Source organism: Pipistrellus hanaki (genome assembly GCF_964339955.1).
Source record: "Pipistrellus hanaki genome assembly, chromosome: 14".
In the NCBI taxonomy this organism is placed as follows: domain Eukaryota; kingdom Metazoa; phylum Chordata; class Mammalia; order Chiroptera; family Vespertilionidae; genus Pipistrellus; species Pipistrellus hanaki.
The window spans coordinates 1,311,433-1,336,565 of record NC_140516.1 but is presented as its reverse complement, the minus strand read 5'-3'; the positions used below and the strand labels follow the sequence as shown (position 1 = coordinate 1,336,565).

The following is a 25,133-nucleotide window of genomic DNA, read 5'->3' as shown; positions in this document are numbered from 1 at the left end:
AGTTTTGAAATTGTTGTGCGAGGCAGCAGTTTAGGTGTTTACCTATGCCGCCATATTGGTTTCCCCCTTCAGAATGTGTTTTTAAAATTTTTGAAACTATAATGCTGAATACAAGCAGAAATAGACAAATTCTTGACATAATGGACCTAAAAATGGACCATAGAACCAGCAAGCAGACAGGAATGCACATGAGAGTGCCTGAGCATCGGCCACAGGAAGGCCGCGGGCTTCCCAGCGCCACGTTCTCACCACAGCGCACTCACGGTAGAAGTCACTGGGAAGATGATGAAGGAAAACACCCACATGTTTGAAAATGGTTAAAAATCTACAGTAAATTAAGCATGGGTCAAAAATAGTCCAGAGCAGTGGATGTAGCTAAGGCAATAGTGGTGTAGATTTATTATCTGAAATACTTCATCAGAAAAGACAAATGGTATGACTTATCAGCTAAGATTCATACTTAAAATGGTAAAATAACCATGTACTAAATCTGAACAAAGTATAAAAATATGAAAGATAACGGTAGAAATGAATGAAATGGAAAACCAGCACATACCAGTAGCAGTTAAGACAAAATGTATTTTTTTAAAATATGCATGAAACAGACGAATTCTAGCATGAATATAAGAGTGAGGGCACCAGTCACTGTTGTTAGAAATGGATGCGCACAGCTTTCCATGCACCAGAGAGATGCAGGGGCGTGAGCAAGGCAAGCCACTCTACAGGAACGTTGGGCAACATGGATGAACTTTCAGGAAAACATGATTTGGGATAAAGAAGGAAAAGCAAAGAAAATCCCTATGAGATAAGAAATTTAATTAGTAATAAGAATAATTCTACCAAGGAAACAGCAGTGTAGATGAGTTTTCTGGTGTAGGCCACTTCCACAAAACACTCTGGAAAGTGGGAAGACATCTAAAGCACTTGAGAAAGACTGAGTTAGCATCCAGGTTTTTTAAAAAGTCCATGAAATCGAAGTGCCAGAAACGCAACTGATAGAAATTGGACAAAAATACAGACACAGGAAAGGAAGCACCAACGATTCATACGCGTGTGGAAGAGGCATAGCCCTGCTGAGAAGTAGGGAGGTGGGAATGAAATCCAGGATGTGCCATTCATACTCACTAGGATGACAAGCCCGGGAAGCCATGCACTATCCATACAGGCAAGGAGGCAGGGCAGGAGCTCTACCCTGCGAGCATAAACTGGCGGTCCCTGAGGAAGAGGAAATTGCTAGGAAATGAGAGGATGTCTGTGTTCTCCTGTAAGGGTGCTTTCTAGGCGTGCTCCCTGGAGGAATTCTCATGCAAGTGCAGTAAGACGCACACACAAAAACATGCACACACAAGCCTTGCTCATAACAGCAACCAAACGAACACATTCAGACGGTCATTGGTTATGGAGCGAATGAACATGGCACAGTTGTGGTCGGTCACAAGGTGCGATTGTGTGCAGCTGTGACCTGTAGTACTTGGAGCGTGTCCGTCACATGAATACATCACAGAACCCGAAGGCTAGGCCAGTGGGCGCTACACGTGGGAGAGTGTTGGGGTTGTCTGGGGCTTGGGGAGCTCAGAGGCCTGCATGCGAACAGGGATAGGGTCACCTCTGCGACCCTGTTCCCAGGTGGTCCTGACCTGAGCCCGGGCAGCTGGCAGGCGGGCAGGCTGTAGCTGCCTGAAGCTCACAGGTGTGCACCACACATGACTGTGCTGACATCCGTGGTCTAACATGACAAAGACACGCTCCGGGGAAGGAGGAGGAGCCCTTGGGGAGGGGCATCTGCCCCTGATGCAGGCTCTTTCAGCTGGATGGAAGGCACGCTCATACCATTTATTGCTCATACCTTAATGTGCATAATGTTTGTGAGTTTAATACGTTGTAAAATATAAACTTAAAAAGTAGTGAGATGATTTGGAGCCTGTGCCCTCCAGGGAGGGTCTGGGTGTGGCCTGCTCCTGGGTCTCCATGCCTGGTTGGCTTCCGTGAGTCGGTGGAGCTCACCCACAGTGCCATCTGGGAGGAATGTGCACCCAGACAAAGCCGTTTGCTCCCATGTGGGGAGTGTGCATTGGCTGCTTGGCTTGCCCCTGCACCCTAGGGACTAGGGTGGCCCAGAAGCAGGCCTGGTGTGCAGCCCAGGGTGCTGCCTGGCAGGAGTGAGCAGGGAGTGGCAGGCGGCTACCTGCACCGATGTGGTGCCAAAGGGACCCACGAAACCAGCAGGACTGGGGTAGGCCTGGCATGGAGCTGCTGGGATGGACTGATGCCAAGGTTTGGAATTTTCCATAGGAGAGGACCACCCATAAGAGAGGAGGGGACCCTTTGCATTGCCCAAAAGGGACCTGGGAGTTGCTTTGAGGGCTCTCAGATTCTGAGTGCAGCATCTTTGTACAGAGGCTAAGGATCAGCAGGAGTCTCTGGGGGCAGGGAGGAGTGCTTGGCAGTCAGGGCATGTGCTTCGACCCAGAGCGAGTGCATGAGGTGGGGCCACGGGACAGGAAGATCTCCAGAGGCCCAGCAGGTCTCACTGCAGAAGGCAGGTGGAGAAGCTGGGCCGGGGGTTGTGCCAGATCTCAGGCTGCCAGCCAGGGAAGTGGTGGCCACACTTACCAGAAGGTGCCATGTTACCCACAAGACAGGCTCCCACAGATTCCCAGCATCCTGCGTGGGGTGCGGAGGGAGTGCTCAGGCCACTGGTGTTCCCTCTGGGAAGCTGAGGACGCAGGAGAGATTTAATAAAAGAACTTCATAAAGCTGGTTCTTTGAAAAGATTAACAACCTTGACAATCCCCTGGCTAGACTCACTAAGGAAAAGAGAGAAAAGACCCATGTAAACAAATTAGGAATGAAAGAGGAGAAATTGCCAGATATCACAGGTATACAAAGCATTATATTAGAATACTATGAAAGTGCATATGTCACCAAATTCAATAACCTAGAAGAAATGGATAAGTTCCTAGAAGTATACAACCTTCATAGACTGAATCATGAAGAAATGGGAGATCTAAGTATAGTGATCAGCAGTGAGGAAATTGAAACAACCATAAAAAATCTCTCAAAAAATACAAGTCCAGGACCAGATGGCTTCACCAGGGAATACTACCAAGTGTTCAAAGAAGATTTAAAACCTATCCTTCTCAAACTCTCCCCCAAAATTGAAGAGGCAATGCTTTCTATCAAATTCTACAAAGCCAATACAACCCTGATACCAAAACCTGGCCAGGATCACACACACACACACACACACACACACACACACACACACACAAAACTACAGACCACTATCCCTGATGAATACAGATGCAAAAATCCTAAACAAAATACTAGCAAATCAAATACAATAGTACATCCAAAAAATAATGCATCATGATCAAGTGGGGTTCATTCAGGGGCATAAGAATGGTTCAACAAATGCAAATCAATCAATATAATACACTACATTACATTAACAAAAGGAAGGATAAAAATTATATGACCTTATCAATAGATGCAAAACAATTTTGATAACAAACAACATCCATTTATGATTAAAACACTCAATAAAAGGGTACAGAAGGAAAGTATCTCAACATAATGAAGGCCATCCTATATAATAAAAGTAATATGCAAATTAACCATCACTCCACTACACTCACAAGCCATGCCCACTAGCCACGCCTACTAGCCAATCAGAGTAAGTATGTAAATTAACCCAGCCAAGATGGCTGTGGCCACAGAGAAAGCAGGAGGGAGGCTTGGGTTTCCCAGGTGATAGAGGAAGCCAAGCTTTCCACACACCCTGGCTGGCCCAGGCCTCCACTTAAGGCTACAAAGTTTCAACTATAGAAGATAAATAAATCCCAACAGAAATGGCTGCCACCATGAGCAAGCAGGAGGCTTGGCTCCACTCCAGGCTACAAAGTTTCAATTGTAGGAGATAAATTCCAGATACCAGGGTCTCTGCTTGGGTCGCTGGGGTGTGTGTGGCTGACCTGAAAACCACCATAGGCCCCTTGCCCAAGTGACACCATTCCCCAAGGGAACCCCCACCTGATCCAGGATACCCTTCAGGGCAAACCAGCTGGCCTCTACCTGTGCACCATGCCTCTATCCTATCTAATAAAAGAGTAATATGCAGATTGACCATCACTCCAACACACAAGATGGCTGCCCCCATGTGGTCAAAGATCCTGCCCCCATGTGGACACAAGGTGGCCACCACAAGATGGCCAGTAGGGGAGGCCAGTTGGGAGGGACCAGGTCTGCAAGGGAGGGCAGTTGGGGGTGATCAAGCCTACAGGGGAGGGCAGTTAGAGGTGACCAGACTGGCAGAGGAGGGAAGTTGGGGGCAAACAGGCTGACAGGGGAGCAGTTAGACATTAATCAGGCTGGCAGGAGAGTGGTTAGGGGGTGATCAGACTGGCAGGCAGAAGCTGTTAGGGGCAATCAGGAAGGCAGGCAGGTGAGCATTTGGGAGCCAGCAGTCCTGGATTGTGAGAGGGATGTCTGACTGTCTAAACGAGCAGTTGGACATCCCTCGAGGGGTTCCAGATTGGAGAGGGTGCAGGCTGGCCTGAAGGACACCTCTGCCCCCTGCCACCATGCACGAATTTCATGAACCGGGCCTCTAGTCTATAATAATTAGACTGGACAGCCAAACAACCTTCCGGACGTCCCTCCAGATGTCCTTCTGAATGAAGCTGGGTCTATGAGGTCCGGACCCCTTGCACGAATTTCATGCATCGGGCCTCTCGTGTATGATAAACCCTCAGCCAATATACTCAATAGTGAAAAACTGAAAGCTTTTCCTCTAAGATCAGGAACAAGAGAGACAGATGTCTTGTGTTGGCACTCCTACTCAACGCAGTGCTGGGAGTCCCAGTCAGAACAATCAGCCAAGAGAAGGGAATAAGGCATCCAAACCAGGAATGAAGAACTGTCACTCCTTGCAGATGACATGACTCTGGGTATAGAAAACCCTGAAGATTCCACTCATACAACTGAACACAGAACAAACAGCATCCTCTGAAAAGTGGGCAGAGGACCTGAACAGACACCTCTCCCAAGAAGACGTGTGAATGGCCGGAAGATGAGAAGATCTCAACCTCGCTAGCAGTTAGGGAAATCCAAATCCAAACTATGAGACACCACCTCACACCTCCTAGAATGGCCATTATCAACAAGGCGCATGTGTGTTGGAGAGGCTGTGGAGAAAAGGGAACCCTCATTCACTGCTCGTGGGAATGCAGACTGGTGCGGCCACCATGGGAAACTGGTGGCTTAAAAGAAAAATAGTTACATGTGACCTAGCAACCCCTTTTCTAAGCACCCCAAAAGCTGGAAACATTTTTCTCAAAGATGGGTTCCCCTAAGCTCACTGCATGGAGACAGCCCACGCGCCCTGCCACAGAGGCCCAGGGGGAGATGTGGTCCGTACACACCACGGAATGCGACTCAGCCATGAGGCACAGGAAGTGCTGCCATGGGCAGCGCCACGGACACACCTTGAGAACATTATCAGTGAAATATGCCTGTCAGACAGAGCGCCGAACTGCGTGATGTCACTGCTGTGTTACATCAGACTGAGAATCAGAGGCACAGACCCAGTATGGTGGTCACCAGAGGGAAGGGGTGAGGGGAGAGGGGCCAAATACATGGTGATGGAAGAAAATTCGATTTGGGTGGTAAACACTAATAAATATACAGATCTGTATAATAGAAATGCACACTTGAAACCTGTATGAGCCTATTAACCAAAGTCACTCCAATAAATTTAACAAAAGTAAATTAATTACAAAAAAGAAGTGAGAAAGGCAAGTATGCGGCATATCCATTTCCTCTCCAAGGTGTTCAGGTCTGATTGACTCCTTATGCATAATTCATATTATGTTCTCATGGCCTCTGTCCTTCCTAGTAAAAAAAACTCCCTCCCCAGGTCCTCCACATTCTGTCTCCATTCACGCTTGGTTCACAGCCGTCCTACTGTTAGAAGGTGATGTTCCTCACCCCACCATCCTGGCCCCCCACCATCCTGACCCCCCACCATCCTGGCCGTCCGTCCTGTTGTCAGAGCTGGTTCTTGAACCCGCTGGCTGGACCCTCTTACCTCCTGGTCCTGGGGCCAGAGCACATTGCTATGCCCCTACCTTTTGACTGTCAGTTGGTCCTGGTCCAACAAGGTTATCTTCCCTTAATCAGACTTTTGTCTGAAACACACAGGTGGGTGGTTTAAGCCCAGATGCAGTATGTAATAGCACTCCCGCTCTTCTGAGATATTACAGCTCTGCATACTGGGAACTGTTGATCATTCTGAAAGGCTGCAACTCTTATCTTCTTACTTCCTCCCAGCCCCGGCCTGGGTGTCAGCTGGGCCGTCTCGGCACTCCTGCCAGGCCCTGAGACAGTCCCTGAAATAGTTTATTACCTTACCCTCAAACTGCTCTTTCCAGCGACTGAGACCGTCACTGACCCCTGCCGCCGAGCCTGTCTGCCCTCACTGTCTGAGCCTGAAGGTTCGGCCACCTGGAGTCCGGCTGGTGGCTCTGCACAGCTCAGGGCCTGGCTGGCAGCCGGGCTTCCTCGGCCTGAGCTCTCTCTGCCAAGGCGCTGGCCTCATGGTTCTGTCTGGAGTCCCTGGTGCCCTCCCCTGAGCACTTTCTGCCTGTGGAACACCCTCCTTACAGCTGCCATGGCTCTTAAATGAGGTGGCTTGTTTGTGTCCAAAGACTTCCAGGGCTCCTCATTGTCCTAAGGGTGGCGTTTCCGCTGGCTCTGACCCCACCCGTGCCCAGCCAGGACACTGCTCCGGGCTGCCTCCTGCCACCTTCTTTCTGCTGTCCGCCCGTCCAGTGGGAGTCTGTGCTGTCTCACCAGCCCCGCCACTCACCTGGCAGGTGCCCGCTCACAGGAGCAGGTGCCCACTCACAGGAGCAGGTGCCCACCCATAGGAGCAGGTGCACCCACAGGAGCAGGTGCCCACCCACAGGAGCAGGTGCACCCATAGGAGCAGGTGTACCCACAGGAGCAGGTGCACCCATAGGAGCAGGTGCCCACCCACAGGAGCAGGTGCACCCACAGGAGCAGGTGCCCACCCACAGGAGCAGGTGCACCCATAGGAGCAGGTGTACCCACAGGAGCAGGTGCACCCATAGGAGCAGGTGCCCACCCACAGGAGCAGGTGCCCACCCACAGGAGGAGGTGCCCACCCACAGGAGCAGGTGCACCCACAGGAGCAGGTGCCCACCCACAGGAGCAGGTGCACCCATAGGAGCAGGTGCCCACCCACAGGAGCAGGTGCCCGCTCACAGGAGGAGATGCCCACCCACAGGAGCAGGTGCCCACCCACAGGAGCAGGTGCCCACCCACAGGAGCAGGTGCACCCACAGGAGCAGGTGCCCACTCACAGGAGGAGATACCCACCCACAGGAGCAGGTGCCCGCTCACAGGAGGAGATGCCCACCCACAAGAGGAGATGCCCGCCCACAGGAGGAGATGCCTTCCCACAGGAGGAGATGCCCGCCCACAGGAGGAGATGCCCGCCCACAGGAGCAGGTGCCCGCCCACAGGAGCAGGTGCCCGCTCACAGGAGGAGATGCACACCCACAGGAGCAGGTGCACTCACAGGAGCAGGTGCCCGCTCACAGGAGCAGGTGCCCGCTCACAGCAGCAGGTGCCACTGGCATGGTGCAGTCTCCCCATCTTTAGCAGCACTGCCAACAACTCAGCTGGGCACTGCCATCCCCCTTCCTACATGCCAGCACTTTGCTTAACAAGCTCATACTCAGCTCAGCCGCAGAGCGATGCCTCACAGAGCCTTATTTGGGAGGAGCTCCTTGTGGCAGCTTCCTTTGGTATGTCTGTGCTCATGGTGCTCACTGTAAACAGGATAATAACCGGCTCTGCCTGGTAGAATTCTGGGGCTGTGCTGAGCCCTGGGCTGTGGTGAGCACCGGGGCTGTGGTGAGCACTGGGCTGTGGTGAGCACCGGGCTGTGGTGAGCACCGGGCTGTGGTGAGCACCGGGTTTGTGGTGAGCACTGGGTAAGGACCGGGTTTGAGGTGAGCACCGGGCTGTGGTGAGCACTGGGCTGTGGTGAGCACGGGGCTCTGGTGAGCACGGGGCTGTGGTGAGCACCGGGTTTGAGGTGAGCACCGTGTTTGTGGTGAGCACCGGGGCTGTGGTGAGCACCGGGTTGTGGGGAGCACTGGGACTGTGGTGAGCACCGGGCTTTGGTGAGCACAGGGCTGTGGTGAGCACTGGGTTTGTGGGGAGTACTGGGGCTATGGTGAGCACCGGGTTTGTGGGGAGCACTGGGGCTGTGGTGAGCACCGGGTTTGTGGTGAGCACCAGGCTGTGGTGAGCACTGGGCTGTGGTGAGCACTGGGGCTGTGGTGAGCACCAGGCTGTGGTGAGCACGGGGCTGTGGTGAGCACCAGGCTGTGGTGAGCACGGGGCTGTGGTGAGCACGGGGCTGTGGTGAGCACTGGGCTGTGGTGAGCACCAAGGCTGTGGTGAGCACCAGGCTGTGGTGAGCACGGGGCTCTGGTGAGCACGGGGCTGTGGTGAGCACCGTGTTTGTGGTGAGCACCGTGTTTGTGGTGAGCACCGGGTTTTGGGGAGCACTGGGGCTGTGGTGAGCACCGGGCTGTGGTGAGCACCGGGCTATGGTGAGCACTGGGTTTGTGGTGAGCACGGGGCTGTGGTGAGCACCAGGCTGTGGTGAGCACTGGGTTTGTGGTGAGCACGGGGCTGTGGTGAGCACCGGGCTATGGTGAGCACTGGGCTGCGGTGAACAGTGGGTTTGTGGTGAGCACGGGGCTGTGGTGAGCACGGGGTTGTGGTGAACACCGGGCTGTGGTGAGCACCGGGCTGTGGTGAGCACGGGGCTGTGGTGAGCACCGGGCTGTGGTGAGCACTGGGCTGTGGTGAGCACCAAGGCTGTGGTGAGCACGGGGCTGTGGTGAGCACGGGGCTCTGGTGAGCACGGGGCTGTGGTGAGCACCGTGTTTGTGGTGAGCACCGTGTTTGTGGTGAGCACCGGGTTTTGGGGAGCACTGGGGCTGTGGTGAGCACCGGGCTGTGGTGAGCACCGGGCTATGGTGAGCACTGGGTTTGTGGTGAGCACGGGGCTGTGGTGAGCACCGGGCTGTGGTGAGCACTGGGTTTGTGGTGAGCACGGGGCTGTGGTGAGCACCGGGCTATGGTGAGCACTGGGCTGCGGTGAACACTGGGTTTGTGGTGAGCACGGGGCTGTGGTGAGCACGGGGCTGTGGTGAACACCGGGCTGTGGTGAGCACCGGGCTGTGGTGAGCACCGGGCTGCGGTGAACACTGGGTTTGTGGTGAGCACGGGGCTGTGGTGAGCACCGGGCTGTGGTGAGCACCTGGGTGTCACTGAGGGGTGAGGCCTGACCCCCTCACAGTGACTCCCTGTGCTGAGCACAGACAGATCTGGAGGATGTGGGAGCTAGGTTCATGCTGTGGATGAATTAATGGGTATATTTTCAAAATTTGTACGGAGATCTTTAAGAACGAATCTAATTATTAGCGACAGGGGTGACTGTTGCATTTTGGTCAGTGACGTCAGAAGGTGCCAGCTGTGCCTTCTACATCATGTCGCTGACTCCCAGCAGAAATGGACGGGTCGGCCAGTGGGAACCCAGGGAGCCAGGCCTGCAGCCCTCCCATCTGGCCTCAGAGAGGTGCTGAGTGACCTGCTAGCAGGGGGCCGGCAGGTGCTGTTTACCAACAAGCAATGACTGACCGGCCGCCCTTTCTCCCCTTTGGCTCAGCTGTGCAGGCGGCCGCCTCCCCATGCGCCTTTGGCCAAGGAGGTTCTGGAGCGGATGTAAGCGTGGGTCTCGTTGTCTCCCCAGGAGATCAGTGACCCGGAGATTCTGGATCTGGTTCACAGCGCCCTGGGCAGGATGACCGTGGTCCGACAGATCTTCCCGGCTGCCAAGGACAACCAGAAATGCACAAGGAACAACCACCGCATCTCCTCGCTGCTGTGCGACCCCCAGGAGGGCTACCTCCAGATGCTGCAGGTGAGTGCCTGGGGGCTCCGGCCGCCTGCCTGCAGCACTATGACCGGCTTGTTTGGTGCCATGGAGGCGGGCGCAGGGATTGCCTCTGAGCAGCATGGGCAGTAGTGAGGGGGTCCGCTCCCAGGCCATGAGCTCCAGGCGCCTCTCCTATGTGTTTCAGCCACAAGCTGAAGGGTCAGGAGCTTTGTCTTCCCCGCGTCTGCTTCTGCGGTGCCTTTTGCTGGGTGGTGAGGTTCTCCCCGGGGGGAGTCAGTCATGTGGCCTGGCTCTTGTGGAGCCATAGGGACTGGCCAGCTCCCCTGCTGAATGTGGAGGCGGGCCGCCAGAGCACTGGGAGTGGGGGAACCCTGCCCCCGCTCCCTCCCTCAGGCCCCCGCAGGGGCTCGGCCAGAGAGGGTGTGGGCTTGCCTCTTCCTAGCGGACAGCTGGTTGCCTGAGGGTGTGGGGCAGTGGGGAGCGCTGTGGACACTGCCCATGAAGATCATGCACCAGGCAACCTCATCCGGGATGTGGTAATGTCAGGGTACTTCCCCCACTGGGTTTGTGGAAATCACCCAGAAGAGAGAGCGTGTGTGTGTGTGTGTGTGTGTGTGTGTGTGATGCTTGCATCAGCATTTAGGACGAGTCCCCTCTTTACCCAGCCAGGCATGAGGCGGAAGTCCGGTTGGGAGGGACAGCAGCGTGGGTGGCACACCTGTCAGGAGATGCGCATGGGGGATGGTTAGTCTCTGGAGTGGGCTGGGCACGTGTCATTTGCCAAAGTCCTGGATCCATTCGGTAATCTTGTATTTGCTGGGGGCAGGGTGGGGAGCATGACCCAACTGATGGCAAACACTGGAAATCGTTCTCACGGAAACACAGCTGACACCGATTCTGCCCAGGAGCCAGTCCCACTCTCCCTGGTCCCTGCTCTGGGGCCATCAGAATGTCTGGGTCTTTCTAAGACATGAAAGGCTTGGCCAGGAGATGGACCCAAGGCCCCTGCAGGACCACGGCCTGGAGCCCTGGGCACAGGGGCCAGGAGAGACAGGGGCTCGGGGCAGGAGCGTCTGTTCTGGACACCGCTGGTTGGCTCTGCTCTCCTCTGTTCTGGGGAATGGGAAGGGCGAGGGCAGAGCAGGGCCCTGCAGCACAGCCTGGGGCTCATGCCTGCTCTCCAGGTGGAAGGGAGAGAATGGGGGTGTGGCTCAGGGTGTGAGCCCGGCCATCCCACACTTCACGGGGGCCCATGGAGCCAGATTGGGGAGGGTCTACCAGGCTCTCTCCTTGCAGAGCTTCATCCTTTCCAAGCACAGCCAGTCTTGTCCCTGCCTCCCTGGGCCCCTCCATTCATCCACTTTCTGCTTCCTAACACACTCTTCCTTCCTCACACTGCACTTCTGGGTGCAAACACAAATGCAGGGTGGGGTGGGGCAGTGTGAGGCCTGCCCGACTCATCTCAGGATGTGCAGGTGCAGGTGCAGGTGGAGGTGGGGGTGGAGGTGGAGGTGCAGGTGCAGGTGCAGGTGGAGGAGCAGGTGGAGGTGGAGGTGCAGGTGCAGGTGGAGGAGCAGGTAGAGGTGGAGGTGGAGGTGGAGGTGCAGGTGCAGGTGCAGGTGGAGGTGGAGGTGGAGGAGCAGGTGGAGGTGGAAGTGGAAGTGGAGGTGCAGGTGGAGGTGCAGGTGGAGGTGGAGGTGGAGGTGCAGGTGGAGGTGTAGGTGGAGGTGCAGGTGGAGGTGGAGGTGCAGGTGGAGGTGCAGATGGAGGTGGAGGTGGAGGTAGAGGTGCACGTGGAGGAGCAGGTGGAGGTGGAGGTGGAGGTGGAGGTGGAGATGGAGGTGCAGATGCAGGTACAGGTGGAGGTGGAGGTGGAGGTGCAGGTGGAGGTGCAGGTGGAGGTGGAGGAGCAGGTGGAGGTGGCGGTGGAGGTGGAGGTGCAGGTGGAGGTGGAGGTGGAGGTGGAGGTGCAGGTGGAGGTGGAAGTGGAGGTGGAGGTGCAGGTGGAGGTGTAGGTGGAAGTGCAGGTGGAGGTGGAGGTGCAGGTGCAGGTGGAAGAGCAGGTGCAGGTGGAGGTGGAGGTAGAGGTGCAGGTGGAGATGGAGGTGCAGGTGGAGGAGCATTTGGAGGTGGAGGTGGAGGTGGAGGTGCAGGTGGAGGTGGAGGAGCAGGTGGAAGTGGAGGTGGAGGTGGAGGTGGAGGTGGAGGTGGAGGTGGAGGTGGAGGTGCAGGTGGAGGAACAGGTGTAGCTGGAGGTTTAGGTGTAGGTGTAGGTGCAGGTGTAGGTGCAGGTGGAGGTGGAGGTGCAGGTGGAGGAGCAGGTGTAGGTGCAGGTGTAGGTGCAGGTGTAGGTGCAGGTGGAGGAGCAGGTGGAGGTGCAGGTGGAGGAGCAGGTGGAGCTGGAGGAGCAGGTGGAGGTGGAGGTGGAGGTGGAGGTGGAGGTGGAGGAGCAGGTGGAGGTGGAGGTGGAGGTGGAGGTGGAGGAGCAGGTGGAGGTGGAGGTGGAGGTGGAGGTGGCGGTGCAGTGGCGGTGCAGGTGGAGGTGGAGGTGGAGGTGGAGGTGGAGGTGGAGTGCAGGTGGAGGTGGAGGAGCAGGTTGAGGTGGAGGTGGAGGAGCATGTGGAGGTGGAGGTGGAGGTGGAGGTGGAGGTGGAGTGCAGGTGGAGGTGGAGGAGCAGGTTGAGGTGGAGGTGGAGGAGCATGTGGAGGTGGAGGTGGAGGTGGAGGTGCAGGTGCAGGTGGAGGAGCAGGTGGAGGTGGAGGTGGAGGAGCAGGTGGAGGTGGAGGTGGAGGTGGAGGTGCAGGTGGAGGTTTAGGTGGAGGTGCAGGTGCAGGTGCAGGTGGTGGAGCGGTTGGAGGTGGAGGTGGAGGTGGAGGTGGAGGTGGAGGTGCAGGTGCAGGTGGAGGAGCAGGTGGAGGTGGAGGTGGAGGAGCAGGTGGAGGTGGAGGTGGAGGTGGAGGTGCAGGTGGAGGTTTAGGTGGAGGTGCAGGTGCAGGTGCAGGTGGTGGAGCGGTTGGAGGTGGAGGTGGAGGTGGAGGTGGAGGTGCAGGTGGAGGGGCAGGTGGAGGTGGAGGTGGAGGTGTAGCTGGAGGTTTAGGTGTAGGTGTAGGTGCAGGTGGAGGTGGAGGTGCAGGTGGAGGAGCAGGTGTAGGTGCAGGTGGAGGTGCAGGTGGAGGAGCAGGTGGAGGTGCAGGTGGAGGAGCAGGTGGAGCTGGAGGAGCAGGTGCAGGTGGAGGTGCAGGTGCAGGTGGAGGTAGAGGTGGAGGTGCAAGTGGAGGTGCCGGTGGAGGTGGAGGTACAGGTGGAGGTGCAAGTGGAGGTGGCGGTGCAGGTGGAGGTTCAGGTGGAGGTGGAGGAGCAGGTGCAGGTGGAGGTGGAGGTGGAGGTGGAGGTGGAGGTGGAGGAGCAGGTGAAGTGCATGTGGAGGTGGAGGTGGAGGTGGAGGAGCAGGTGCAGGTGCAGGTGGAGGTGGAGGTGGAGGTGGGCTCAGCACCAGGCGTGCTGACACAGAGTCCCATAGAGGCCGCACCGAAATGACCTCACCAATCATGGCCAGGTTGCTCAGAGGTGAGGCCAGTGGAGTGTCATACCTGGGACCGGCCTCCCACCTCCCGCTGTCCTGCTGAGGCCTCCCCTCCCCCTGAGCAGACAGGAGCGACACCCAGAGGCCCCACCAAGCTGCCAGGGTGTGAAGCAGTCAAACCCTGTGCTCATCTCACCAGACTCAGTGGCCCCCACAGCCCTGTGAGAGCCTCGCCCATGGGGAACAGGGCCCCACAGGTGCCTTGTGCAGCTGGGCCTCCCAGCTCTGTCCCACCAGGAGTGAGACCCAGCCCTGGACGCCGGGCCCCTCCTGGGTTGCTCTGCCTGCCTCTGACTTGCTCCCCTAGCTGCTCTGCGGGTTCCAGGCCCTCTGCTTTGTATCCGGGTCCTGTCTGCCGCACCGGGGCCTCTCCCTCGCTGTCTGCTGGTACCCGTGGCTCTGTGCTGGATGTCCTGACAGCAGCGCCCGCCTGGGCGGAGGGCTGGGCCGTGAGGGATGCGCTCTGCTTGTTAGTCCTGTGTGAATAGGCCCTGAGCTGGCCTTCCCTAGATGGAGGGGAGGCAGGACTCCCCAGGCCCGCCCACCCTTTTATCTCTGCCCACCACCTGGGAAAGGCTCACCTGCCCTCGTCCGGCCTGGAGGGGGCCCAGCCGGAAGCCGCCTTCCTGCGGCCTGCTCTTGTGCTCCCTCTGGACAGCAGGCCGCGAGGGTGGCACTAGTCCTCGGCCTCCCCACCAGTGAACCCAGTGGGTCAGGTTGCCTCCGTGAGGACACTGAGGTGGGGGAGCAGGGAGGGGCTCGGGCACGTGGTCAGCGTCACCCGAGGCGGGAGCGTGGAGGCCGCAGGGTGCGGAGGGGTGCAGTGAGCGGGGATGCAGCAGCCCACGGGGTCGGGAAGGCACTCTGAGGGGCTGTAAACGAGAAGCAAACTGTTGTTTGAACAGAGGCGGGTCCCTCTGAGCCACAGGAGGCAGTAGATCTTTATTTTCTCTTTTTTTGTGAACCGCATTCATGTGTGCTGTCTTATTAGGAGCTCTCTAGTCCATCCATCTGTCCATCCGTCCATCTGTCCATTTCCCCAACTCCCCAACTCCTCCCCACACAGGCCCACTCGCCCACCCACACTCATTCAGCTACTCATCCTGCCTCCAGCCACCAGGCATCCAGCCACCAGACAGCACTCAGCACCGCCCGGGGCCACGGTGGGTGCTGGTTTCTGAGCCGGTGAATGTGGGAGGGATGCGTCTAGAAGAGTGACAGGCCCCAGGACTCAGGAAGCACGTTGGTGCGGATGGCGGAGGGGCGGCCAGGGCAGCCGTCACGCAGCCTGGAGTGTGGAGTGTGGAGCGGGCGGCGGAGGCCTGTCCTCCGTGGAGACCGTGGGAGGCCCCAGAGCATCCTGAGTCACCTCCTGTTTCCCCTCCTCCAGGCCTCTGTACCCTCACGTGTGGTAAGTGCCAGCTCACTGAGAACCCCATGTGGAGAGGAAGGGGGCCCCAGCGGGTGCTGGGCTGGCCACAGGGGCAGACTGCTGCCCTGCGTGTGTGTGTGTGTGTGTGTGTGTGTGCACGTGCTCGTGTGTGGTGTGTGTGTGATTGTGTGTGAATATGTGTATGTGAGTGTATGTATTTGTGTGTGAGTATGTGTGTGTTTGTGTGTGAATGTGTGTGTGGATGTGTGTATGTGCATGAGTGTGAGTGTGGTGTGTGTATGCATGTGTGTGAGTATATGTGTGTTTGTGTGTAGACTGTGTGTGAGTGTGTGTGGTGTGTGTATGTGTGTGATTGTGTGAATGTATGTGTGAATGTGTATGTGTAGTGTGTGTAAATGTGTGGTGTGTGTGTGAGTGTGAGTGTATGTGAATATGTATGTGTAGTGTGTGTGAATGTGTGTGGTGTGTGGGAGTGTGTGTGTGAGAGTAAGTGTGTGAGTATGTGTATGTATGTGTGTGAGAGTGAGTGTGCGAGTGTGTGTGAGTGTGTGTATGTATGTGTGTGTATATGTGTGTGTGAGAGTGAGTGTGCGAGTGTGTGTGAGTGAGGGTGTGAGTGTGTGTGTGAGTGTGTGTGAGTGTGTGAGTGTATGTGTGTGTGAGAGTGTGTATTGTGTGTGTATGTGTGTGTGCAAGAGTGTGTGTGTTTGTGAGAGTGTGTCTATGTGTGTGAGTGTGTGTGTGTGAGAGTGTGTGTGTGTGAGTGTGTGTGCATGTGTGAGTGTATGTGTGAGTGTGTGTGTGAGTGTGTGTGAGTGTATGAGAGTGTGTGTATGTGTATGAGTGTGAGTGTGTGTGAGTGTGGGTGTGTGTGTGTGAGAGTGTGTGTTTGTGTGTGTTTGAATGTGAGTGTGAGTGCGAGTGCGTGTATGTGTGTGTGTGAGTGTGTGAGAGTGTGTGAATATGTGTGAGTGTGTGTGTGAGTGTGTGTGAGTGTATGAGAGTGTGTGTATGTGTATGAGTGTGAGTGTGAGTGTGTGTGAGTGTGGGTGTGTGTGTGTGAGAGTGTGTGTTTGTGTGTGTTTGAATGTGAGTGTGAGTGCGAGTGCGTGTATGTGTGTGTGTGAGTGTGTGAGAGTGTGAATATGTGTGTGTGTGAGAGTGTGTATGGGTGTGAGTGCATGTGTGAGTGTCTGTGTGTAAGTGTGTGAGTGTGTATGTTTGTGTGAGTGTGTTTGAATGTGTGTGTGAGTGCGAGTGTGTGTATGTGAGTGTGTGACTTTGAGTGTGTGTAAGTGTGTGAGAGTGTGTGTATGTGTGTGTGAATGTGTGTATGTGTGTGAGAGTGTGTGAGTGTGAGTGTGTTTGTGTGAGAATGTGTATGTGAGTGTGTGTGAGTATGTGTGTGTGAGTGTGAGTTTATGTGTGAGTGCGTGCATGTGTGTGTGTATATATGCGTGTGTGAGTGTGTGTATGTGTGTGTGTATGTTTGTGTGAGTGTGTGTGAGTGCGAGTGTGTGAGAGTGTGTATGTGTGTGAATGTGTGTGAGTGTGTGTGTGAGTGTGAGTGTGTATGTGAGTGTGTGAGTGTGTATGTGTGTGAGTGTGTGTGAGTGTGTATGTGAGTGTGTGTGTTTGTGTGAGTTTGTGTATGTGTGTGTGAGTGTGCGAGTGTGTGTGTGAGTGTGTGTGCATGTGTGAGTGTATGTGTGAGTGTGTGTGAGTGTATGAGAGTGTGTGTATGTGTATGAGTGTGTGTGTGAGTGTGTGTAAGTGTGTGAGTGTGTGTGTGTGAGAGTTTGAGTGTGTGTGAGTGTGTGTGTGAGTATGTGAGTGTGAGTGTGCAAGTGTGTGAGTGTTTGAGTGTGTGTGTGAATATGTGAGTGTGAGTGTGAGTGTGTGTGTGTGAGTGTGTGTGTGTGAGTGTGTATGTGTGTGTGAGTGTGTGAGTGTGTGTTTGTGTGAGTGTGTGTGTGTGAGTGAGTGTTTGAGTGTGAGTGTGTGTGAGTGTGTGTGAGTGAGTGAGTGTGTGAGTATGAGTGTGTGTGAGTGTGTGTGAGTGAATATGTGAGTGTGAGTGTGTGTGTGTGAGTGTGAGTGTGCGAGTGTGTGAGTGAGTGAGTGTTTGTGAGTGTGTGTGAGTGTGTATAAGTGTGTGAGTGTGTATGTGTGTGTGTGAGAGTGTGAGTGAGTGTGTGTTTGTGTGAGTGTGTGTGAGTGAGTGTGTGAGTGTGAGTGTGTGTGAGTGTGTGTGTGAGTGTGTGAGTGTGAGTGAGTGTGGTGGAGGAGTTAGACCTCATTCCAGGGCCCTGGTTGACTGTGATTGTGTGGCTGGGAGACGGTGAGTGTGTTCAGGGGAGAAACCCTCCTGTCACCAAGGACTCTGCTCCGGGCAGTCAGGCCGCAGCGGGGCTCCTGAGCGGGCTGTGCCCTCTCCCGGGAGGCTGCCCAGGCTCGGTCCTGGTGCCCGTGGAGCAGAGGGTGGGCCCAGGGTGGCACCTCTCTTGGCAGGCAGGCCCCTGCAAGCTGCAGGCCCCGGACAGGTCCCAGGTGCCCACTGGCCTGCTTCCCCTTGGCCTGAGAATCGTCACATCAGAGTGGTCAGTTACCCTGGCCCCTCCTGCCCACGACCCCTCCTGCACCTGCTCCTTCTGCCCACGGCCCCACCTGCACCTGCCCCTTATGCCCAAGCCCCCTCCTGCCCACGTCCCCTCCTGCCCAAGCCCCCTCCTGCCCAAGTCCCCTTGTGCCCACGTCCCTCCTGCCCACGGCCCCTCCTGCCCACGGCCCCTCCTGCCCACGCCCCCTCCTGCCCATGCCCCCTCCTGCCCACGGCCCCACCTGCCCACGGTCCTCCTGCCCACGGCCCCTCCTGCCCACGTCCCTCCTGCCCACGGTCCTCCTGCCCACGGCCCCTCCTGCCCACGTCCCTCCTGCCCACGGCCCCTCCTGCCCACGGCCCCTCCTGCCCACAGCCCCTCCTGCCCATGCCCCCTCCTGCCCACGGCCCCTCCTGCCCACGGCCCCTCCTGCCCACGGCCCCTCCTGCCCATGCCCCCTCCTGCCCACGGCCCCTCCTGCCCACGGCCCCTCCTGCCCACGGCCCCTCCTGCCCATGCCCCCTCCTGCCCACGGCCCCTCCTGCCCACGGCCCCTCCTGCTCATGGCCCCTCCTGCCCATGGCCCCTCCTGCCCACGGCCCTCCTGTACACCCTCCATCTGCTTCTCACCCCAACAGCATGGCGAGGAGCCTCGGTGGCCCCGTGGCTGTGCCCCTGCTTGGGCCACGGTGTATGCAGGCTGAGAACAAGGCAGGGAGGTGTTGGGTGAAGGGAATTCTGGGGCGTGATGGGGGCGGCTGGGAGGCAGCAGGGCTCCTCCCAGAGCGGGGTCCGTGGTCTCCCCGGCCCTGTGAGCAACAGAGCCTGCGTGCTGCCAGGCGTCTGTCCTGGCTCTTCAGCGCCGCCCGCTCGCCATGTGCTGTCACCTCTGGGTGTCTGTGCACCCGTTGCCGTGACCGCCACACACCTGAAGAGGGGCCGCCTCCTCCACCTCTCCGTCTTCTCTTCCTGCTCCGCACCGGGGAGGAGCGGTGGCGTGAGGGGTACATGAGAGCAGGCTGCGCTCCGCCGCAGTGGCTCCGCGCCTGAGGAGAGAGATGGCAGGCCTGGCCCAGCCCAGAGCCCGCTGTGGTTCAGCTCCTGGCACTGCTCCTCTGCCCCCTGACCACCCCCTTCCCCCTCCCCGGCTCCCTAGGACTCTGCCACCGCCGTCTCCCCCAGGACCAGCTGACCTGGGGACCGCTCAGCAGAGGGCCCTTCTCAGAGCCACAAGTCCCCAGGCAGCCCCTGCTGGCGTGATGCCCCCCACCCCCTGGGTCTGGCATGTCCATCAGCACAACGCAGGTCGCTCCGGCGCCATCGCCTGGCCCAGGCCTGAGAGCGCCTCCTGGGCGTGGATCCTCCGATGGAGTCCTCCCGAAATGAAGTCACCTCTGTTCCCACTCCTCAGCGTGGCCATGGGCCTGAGGCCCACCCCTGTCCCCCAGGGCTCCCCTGCACCGCCCACGTGGCAGCACTGGAGCCGTCCTCGGGCCTCCCCCCCCCCTTCCCCGCTCGGCCAGCTGTGGGCATGGGCAGGATGCAGTCGCTGCCTGTTTGGTGAACGGCTTATTGCCACCCCTAGTCTGTGTTTCTGCTCCGGCTCCTTGGTCCTTCATCAGAGATGTTGGCAGACCCTTCCCCACCCGGTCCTCCTCCTCACAGCCATGCCTCCACCACCCCCACCCTCCTCCCGAAACGCCTCACCTCTCACCTTCCAAATCCGTCTGGACTGAGCTGCTGGCCGCCCTCTGCCCCCGCTGCTGCCACCTGAGCAGGCGCCCATGCCCGTCTCGCAGAGCTTGGAGCCCACAGGGCACGGGCCCCTCGGCTCTCCGGTTGGATCCCCCCCAGCTCCGGTTCCTTCGGCGCGCTGGTCCCAACCTGCCCAGCCACCTGGTTTGAGGGAGCCCTGGGAGCAGAGGGCGCTGCTCAGAGGCTGTGTCGCACTCGCAGTCAGCGCCCTGGCCGCCCCCGCTGGCTCCTCTCTTGGGAGTGCATGTGGTGAAGGCCCCCCACCTTGTCTTCCAGATCTCCAACCTCTACCTGTATGACAGTGTGCTGATGCTGGCCAACGCCTTCCACAGGAAGCTGGAGGACCGCAAGTGGCACAGCATGGCCAGCCTCAACTGCATCCGCAAGTCCACCAAGCCATGGAACGGAGGGAGGTCCATGCTGGACACGATCAAAAAGGTGTGTGAGACCGACACCCCCGGCCCGCCCTCCCAGGCCCTCCCCCATCCCACCTGCCTCCTCCGGGCCTGGCACGGAGGCCCTGCCCAGGCCTCTCCTGGCCACGCTTCTGGTGCCAGCATTCGAGGGAGGAGCGAGCAGTTCCGCGGATGTTATTGTTGCTGTCTCTGTTTCACATAAGGAGACGGGAGAGAGGCGCAGCAGTGTCCCCTGGCACAGAGACAGCAGGCTCCTCTCCACAGCTTCACTTACTGTGGCCAAAAAGGTTGGGAAGTATTACACGGAAAGTTCCAGAAATAAGTCATTGACACATTGTAAGTTGCACGTCATTCGGAGTGCCTGCTTCATCTCATCACAGAGGCATTGTAGCATCTCACACAGTCCTGTGAAGAGGAGATGCGTGCAGTGAAAGAAGATATTTTGAGAGAGAGATCACCTTCACAAAACATTCATTGCAGTGTGCTAGTATTGTTATAATTGTACAGCTATTGTTGTTAGTCTCTTATCAAGGAAACCTTACTGTAGGTTGGGGATGTATAGAAAGACAGGGCGCATCAGACTTCGGTCCTCCAGGGCTTTGGGCATCATGGGGTCTGGACCGCACCTGTGGCCGGGGCTGCTCTCAGGAGAAAGCAGCTGCTGCCCATGCGTGCTGTCTGCAAGAGGCTGACTCAGGGGCAGCACATGTGCTGATCAGCCAGGACCTCAGCTGTGTGCATGTGTGTGCATGTACTACTAAATGTGTGTACACACATGTGCACACAGGTGTGTTCACATGGGTGTGCAAGTGCGTGCATGTCTGTATGTGCAGATGTGTGTGGGCATATGCAAACATGGGCATGTGTGGACATCTGGGTGTGTGTACACACATGTATGGTTGTGCTCATCTGGTGTGTGTGTGTGTGTGTGTGTGTGCGCACACACACATGGGGGGATGAGCTCATCAGGGGGTGTGCACACGTGTGCATGTGCAGGTTCTCTGCCCCAGTGATGGTGTGCCGAGCAGCACAGCCGGTGGCGGCTGGGTTGGAGAGCCCTGGCTAATCACAGGTTTGTAGGCCGGACTGGCTGTAGAGGCCTCTGACCAGCACGTAAGGACATCGCCTGTGCTGGGAGCTTTCTGACGGCGAACCCCGTGGTGTCCGCAGCGGCGAGCACTGTCTGACAGCGGCTGGGCCAGCGCGGTCTCTGGGACCTTCCCGGCTCCCAGCCTGTGGGAGGTCGCGGCTGGAGAGCCCTCCCAGACTGGAAGGAAGAGGGGGCTTACCACAGGCCAGCGCAGCCTCTGTCTGCTCCTGCAGAGCCACGGAGCCATGGGGAGGCACTGGGCATGCCCACCACGCACGCCCGCAGCCGCCGTGCTGACCGCTGTGGGTGCCGCCTGCTGACCGCTGTGGGTGCCGCCTGCTGACCGCTCTTGGTGCCGCCTGCTGACCGCTCTGGGTGCCAGAGCCTCACGGGTGTAGTCACTCCAGGCTGAAGCGGGGAGGAGGTGACTCGCACGGGCACAGGCGGCCGTGAGGCCAGGGCGGGGCACGGCCTCAGTCTAGTGCCGCCGCCCTGCAGCTCCCACCACGGGTCTGGCAGGTGTGACTGCGCGCTCTGTGGCCGTGGATGAGACGCTTGGTCAGGCTGAGGGAGCCCGTGGGGCAGGGTGGAGGGTGGACTGTCAGCTCCAGGGGCAGGGGACATGCCTGCACCGGGCATGGCATGGGGCAGCCCTATAATCCTGCTGACTGCATCAGTGCCGGGGCAGTTGTGAGGGGTTCCCATGAGCAAGGGCCTGGGAGGGGCTGGCCCGCGGGAGGCAAACGGCAGCGTGCCCCCGACGTGCTTACTCCTCTCCGAGACCACTTTGGCCGCCCTCGCCTTGGGGTCCCCCCCCCCCCCCCAGCCATGTCTGCCTCACTCTGGATGCTTTGTCCTCTGCAGGGCCACATCACCGGCCTCACGGGGGTGATGGAGTTCCGGGAGGACCGCTCGAACCCCTATGTCCAGTTCGAAATCCTCGGCACGACCTACAGCGAGACCTTCGGCAAAGACATGCGGAAGGTGAGCGCAGGCCAGGCCCGTGGTGCTCTTGGCCGTGGCCGGAGGCTCTGAGACTGAGGACCAGACAGGGCTGAGTGCTGCTCCTGTGGCCTCCGCCCAGTGGGGCCCGGGGAGCGGGAGGGCCACGCGTTCCCTGCCCGGGACCAGCCAACGCAGGCCCTGTGCGTGGCCGAGGGGAGCGTGTCCCCCGGCCCAGAGGGGACAGGCCATGAGCGGGCAGGCGAGCAGGGAGGCACTCGGCGTGCTGGGCCCGGAGGGGAAACAGGGGCACGTGGGTTCGTCCATTTTATTTGGTGCTCATGCAAGAGGCCGGCCGGGCTGTCCGTGACCGCGGGGCTCAGGTGGAGCACGGGGCTGGCTGGGCCAGGGCTGGAATCCCCAGGTTAGGCCACTGCTGGGTCCTCGCGATGTGAAGGAGCCACGGGCGCTCTAACCAGCTTTAAGGCCTGGCACTCACTCAGCACGGATGCATATCTGTCACACACACACAGGGACACACACACAGCCAGTCACACACACAGACACACAGCCACAGGGACACACACAGCTCCCCCACCCCCCACCCAGTGACACACAGCCACACACACACACAGCCACACATACACAGGGACACACAGCCACACACACACCCAGTCTCACACACACACACACACACACACACAGCCACACACACAGCCACACATACACTGCCACACACTTGTGTGCACTCCCAGTCACACACATGCACACACTCAGTCACAGTCACACATGTGCACACTGTCACACACACACACACACACACGTGTACTCGGTCACGCACTTCCTGTGCACTTGAGAGGAGATATCTCTACCAGGGACAGTTGTGGGGCGGGAAGCATGGGCACCTCAGCAGGAGGAGGCTGCCTGGCCCTGGCTGAGGGCAGTGGGGGCACAGGGTCCTCCGAGGGGGGCTGAGGGTCTCGGTGAGGGGACTGGGCTGTGGCCGGTGGACGGCGTGTGGGGAGGGTGTGAGTCTGGGGCACAGGTGGGGGGGACTGTCCCCGGAGGCTGAGGGTCCGTGTGCTCCGGGCAGGACTACCCCCGTCTGTGCCGGAGGTTCCGGGGCAGGGGCAGGGTCAGGGGCAGCGGAGCCCCACAGTGACACTCAGAGGCTTGTTTGTGCACCAGAGGGTGGGCAGGTGTGCCCTGCAATGTCCGGGCTGTCGGGATGCCAGCGAGGGTGCCGAGCGGTGAGGCCCGGGAGGCCTGGGCCAGGAGCTGCCGGGTGGGGCTCCCAACCGCTCAGGGATCCCGCTGGGCCCTCAGCCACGTGTGCAAGGCCCTGCCGCTGCCTGTGGAAGCGACATCCGTGCTTCAGGTCCTTGCCAGCACGCCTCGGCACCGCAGGGTGAGGACAGGCAGGCTGTGTGCGGGCTCCGGGCTGCCACCCCCTCAGTTCAGCTCACCCAGGGTCCCCCAGTGGGTGGCAGTGTTGGCTGTGGGACCTTTGCCCCATCGTCTCTGCAGCTGATGGGGGCCATGCTGGCCACTCCAGGGGCCTGAAAGAGGAGGCAGAACCCCCACTTCCTGCTTCAGGTGCCTGGGCCTCTGGTTGCCATGGCAACGCTCCTCCAGCACCCTGAGCTGGAACTGCTCAGGGTAAGGAGCCTCCGAGCGGACAGGGATGTGCCTGCGTGGGAGAGAAGCTGATTTTCAAGAGGCTTTATTCTAAAAAGCATCCTTTTGTCATTTTAAAATCTGCCCTTAATAACTGCACATCCCATTGTTATCTGTCTGCCTGGCACCTTAACACGGCTAAGAGAAGGCACCTGGAAAGCAGGAGTGGGTTTATCCGAGCAAACGTCTGTGATTCAGACCGGGTTTCACTGGGGCAAGGCCTGGTGGTTCAGGAAGGAGCGGGGCGAGGGCCCGGGCAGAGTGTGTCCAGCTAAAGGTCATCATTTAAAGGCAGGCTGAGCCCGGGTACAGGCTCAATCCCCGGGCGGGGCATGCAGGAGGCAGCTGTTCCATGATTGTCTCTCATCATGGATGTTTCTCCCTCTTCCTTCCTCTCTGAGATCAACAAGAATAAATTTATAAATAAATACATAGACGAAGGCAGGCTGAGCTGGGCTTCTTGTGGGAGTGGGCTGTGAGGCAGAGGCGGGGAGTCGGAGTGGCATGCAAATAAAGTGGGGGGCAGCAGAGTTGAGGGAGCACAGAAAGGCCTGTCTGAGGGGGCGGGGCCTCTCCGCAGAGTCCCTCTGGGCACCCCCTGTGGCGCTGGGAGCTGCTGGGGGGCCAGCTGCACTGATGGCAGGTGCTGTCACGTGGGATCTGGGTGGGGTCCTGCAAGGATGACATGTATCTTACTGTGTGCATGTATTCTAGCGTGCTGCTTATGTATCATCTGTCTGCGTGTCAGTCTACCTGTCGATTGACTATATCTATCTATCTATATCTATTTATCTATGCTAATTTAAAAATAACTACAGCAAACAGAGACACAAAACCCCAAGAAACCAAGTAGTTTCTTTAAGATCTAAACCAAGAGTGCTCATTTAAATTAGGGAGAAAAGGGGTGTTTTCTCAAAGTAAATATCTGGAGGTGAGTCTCAGGCAGGAGAGTCACCAGATGGTTTAGATCCACAGCCCCCAAGAGAGAGCGCTTACTGAGCCCCTGGGAGGATGGGGGGGGGGTGTTGGGTAATGGCGACCTCTTTCCCTCAGGCTGACCAGCCATTCACTCCTCCCAGAGAGTTCTCCTGCAGGGTGCTGGGTGCTGGGTGCCAGGCGGCTGGGCCTGTGCGGTTGGCAGTGAGCTCTGGGCAGCACGTCCCTGGTCGGTGTCTGCATGGAGCTGCCAACAGGGTGGTCACCCAGAGCAGCAGGGCAGGTGAGGCTGTGCAAAGCGGCTCCCTGGACACAGTGACTCCCTAGACCGCCCACATTCACCCTGGCGCAGGATGATCTGGGGGCTTTCATTCCCATCGCCTTCCTTTCTGTTCCCATGGAAATCTCCAGAGGGGCTTCCCAGGGACTCAGCCTCAGGTGTCTTTCCTTATGATATGGTGAGCGGGGCCGTCTCGGTGAGGGGCCCTCTGGGAAAGTCCAGGAGACAGGGTGGGGGTGGAGAGGGGAGCTGATGTGTAGCACAGGGGAGGGGAGGGGAGTGATGTGTAGCACAGGGGAGGGGAGGGGAGTGATGTGTAGCACAGGGGAGGGGAGTGATGTGTAGGACAGGGGAGGGGAGGGGAGTGATGTGTAGCACAGGGGAGGGGAGGGGAGTGATGTGTAGGACAGGGGAGGGGAGGGGAGTGATGTGTAGCACAGGGGAGGGGAGGGGAGTG

General features: G+C 58.1%; 1 protein-coding gene across 2 annotated transcripts in view; it reads left to right on the top strand.

Moving 5' to 3' along the window:
• Window positions 1-25,133, top strand: part of GRID1 (glutamate ionotropic receptor delta type subunit 1) — a 478,346-nt gene that overhangs the window by 312,702 nt on the left and 140,511 nt on the right. For both annotated transcript variants that reach the window (XM_084904155.1, XM_084904154.1), the window contains 3 exons: window positions 9,857-10,027; window positions 19,612-19,773; window positions 21,706-21,825. In XM_084904155.1, coding sequence (XP_084760281.1) covers window positions 9,857-10,027; window positions 19,612-19,773; window positions 21,706-21,825 — 453 coding nt within the window. The remainder of the gene's footprint in view (window positions 1-9,856; window positions 10,028-19,611; window positions 19,774-21,705; window positions 21,826-25,133) is intronic.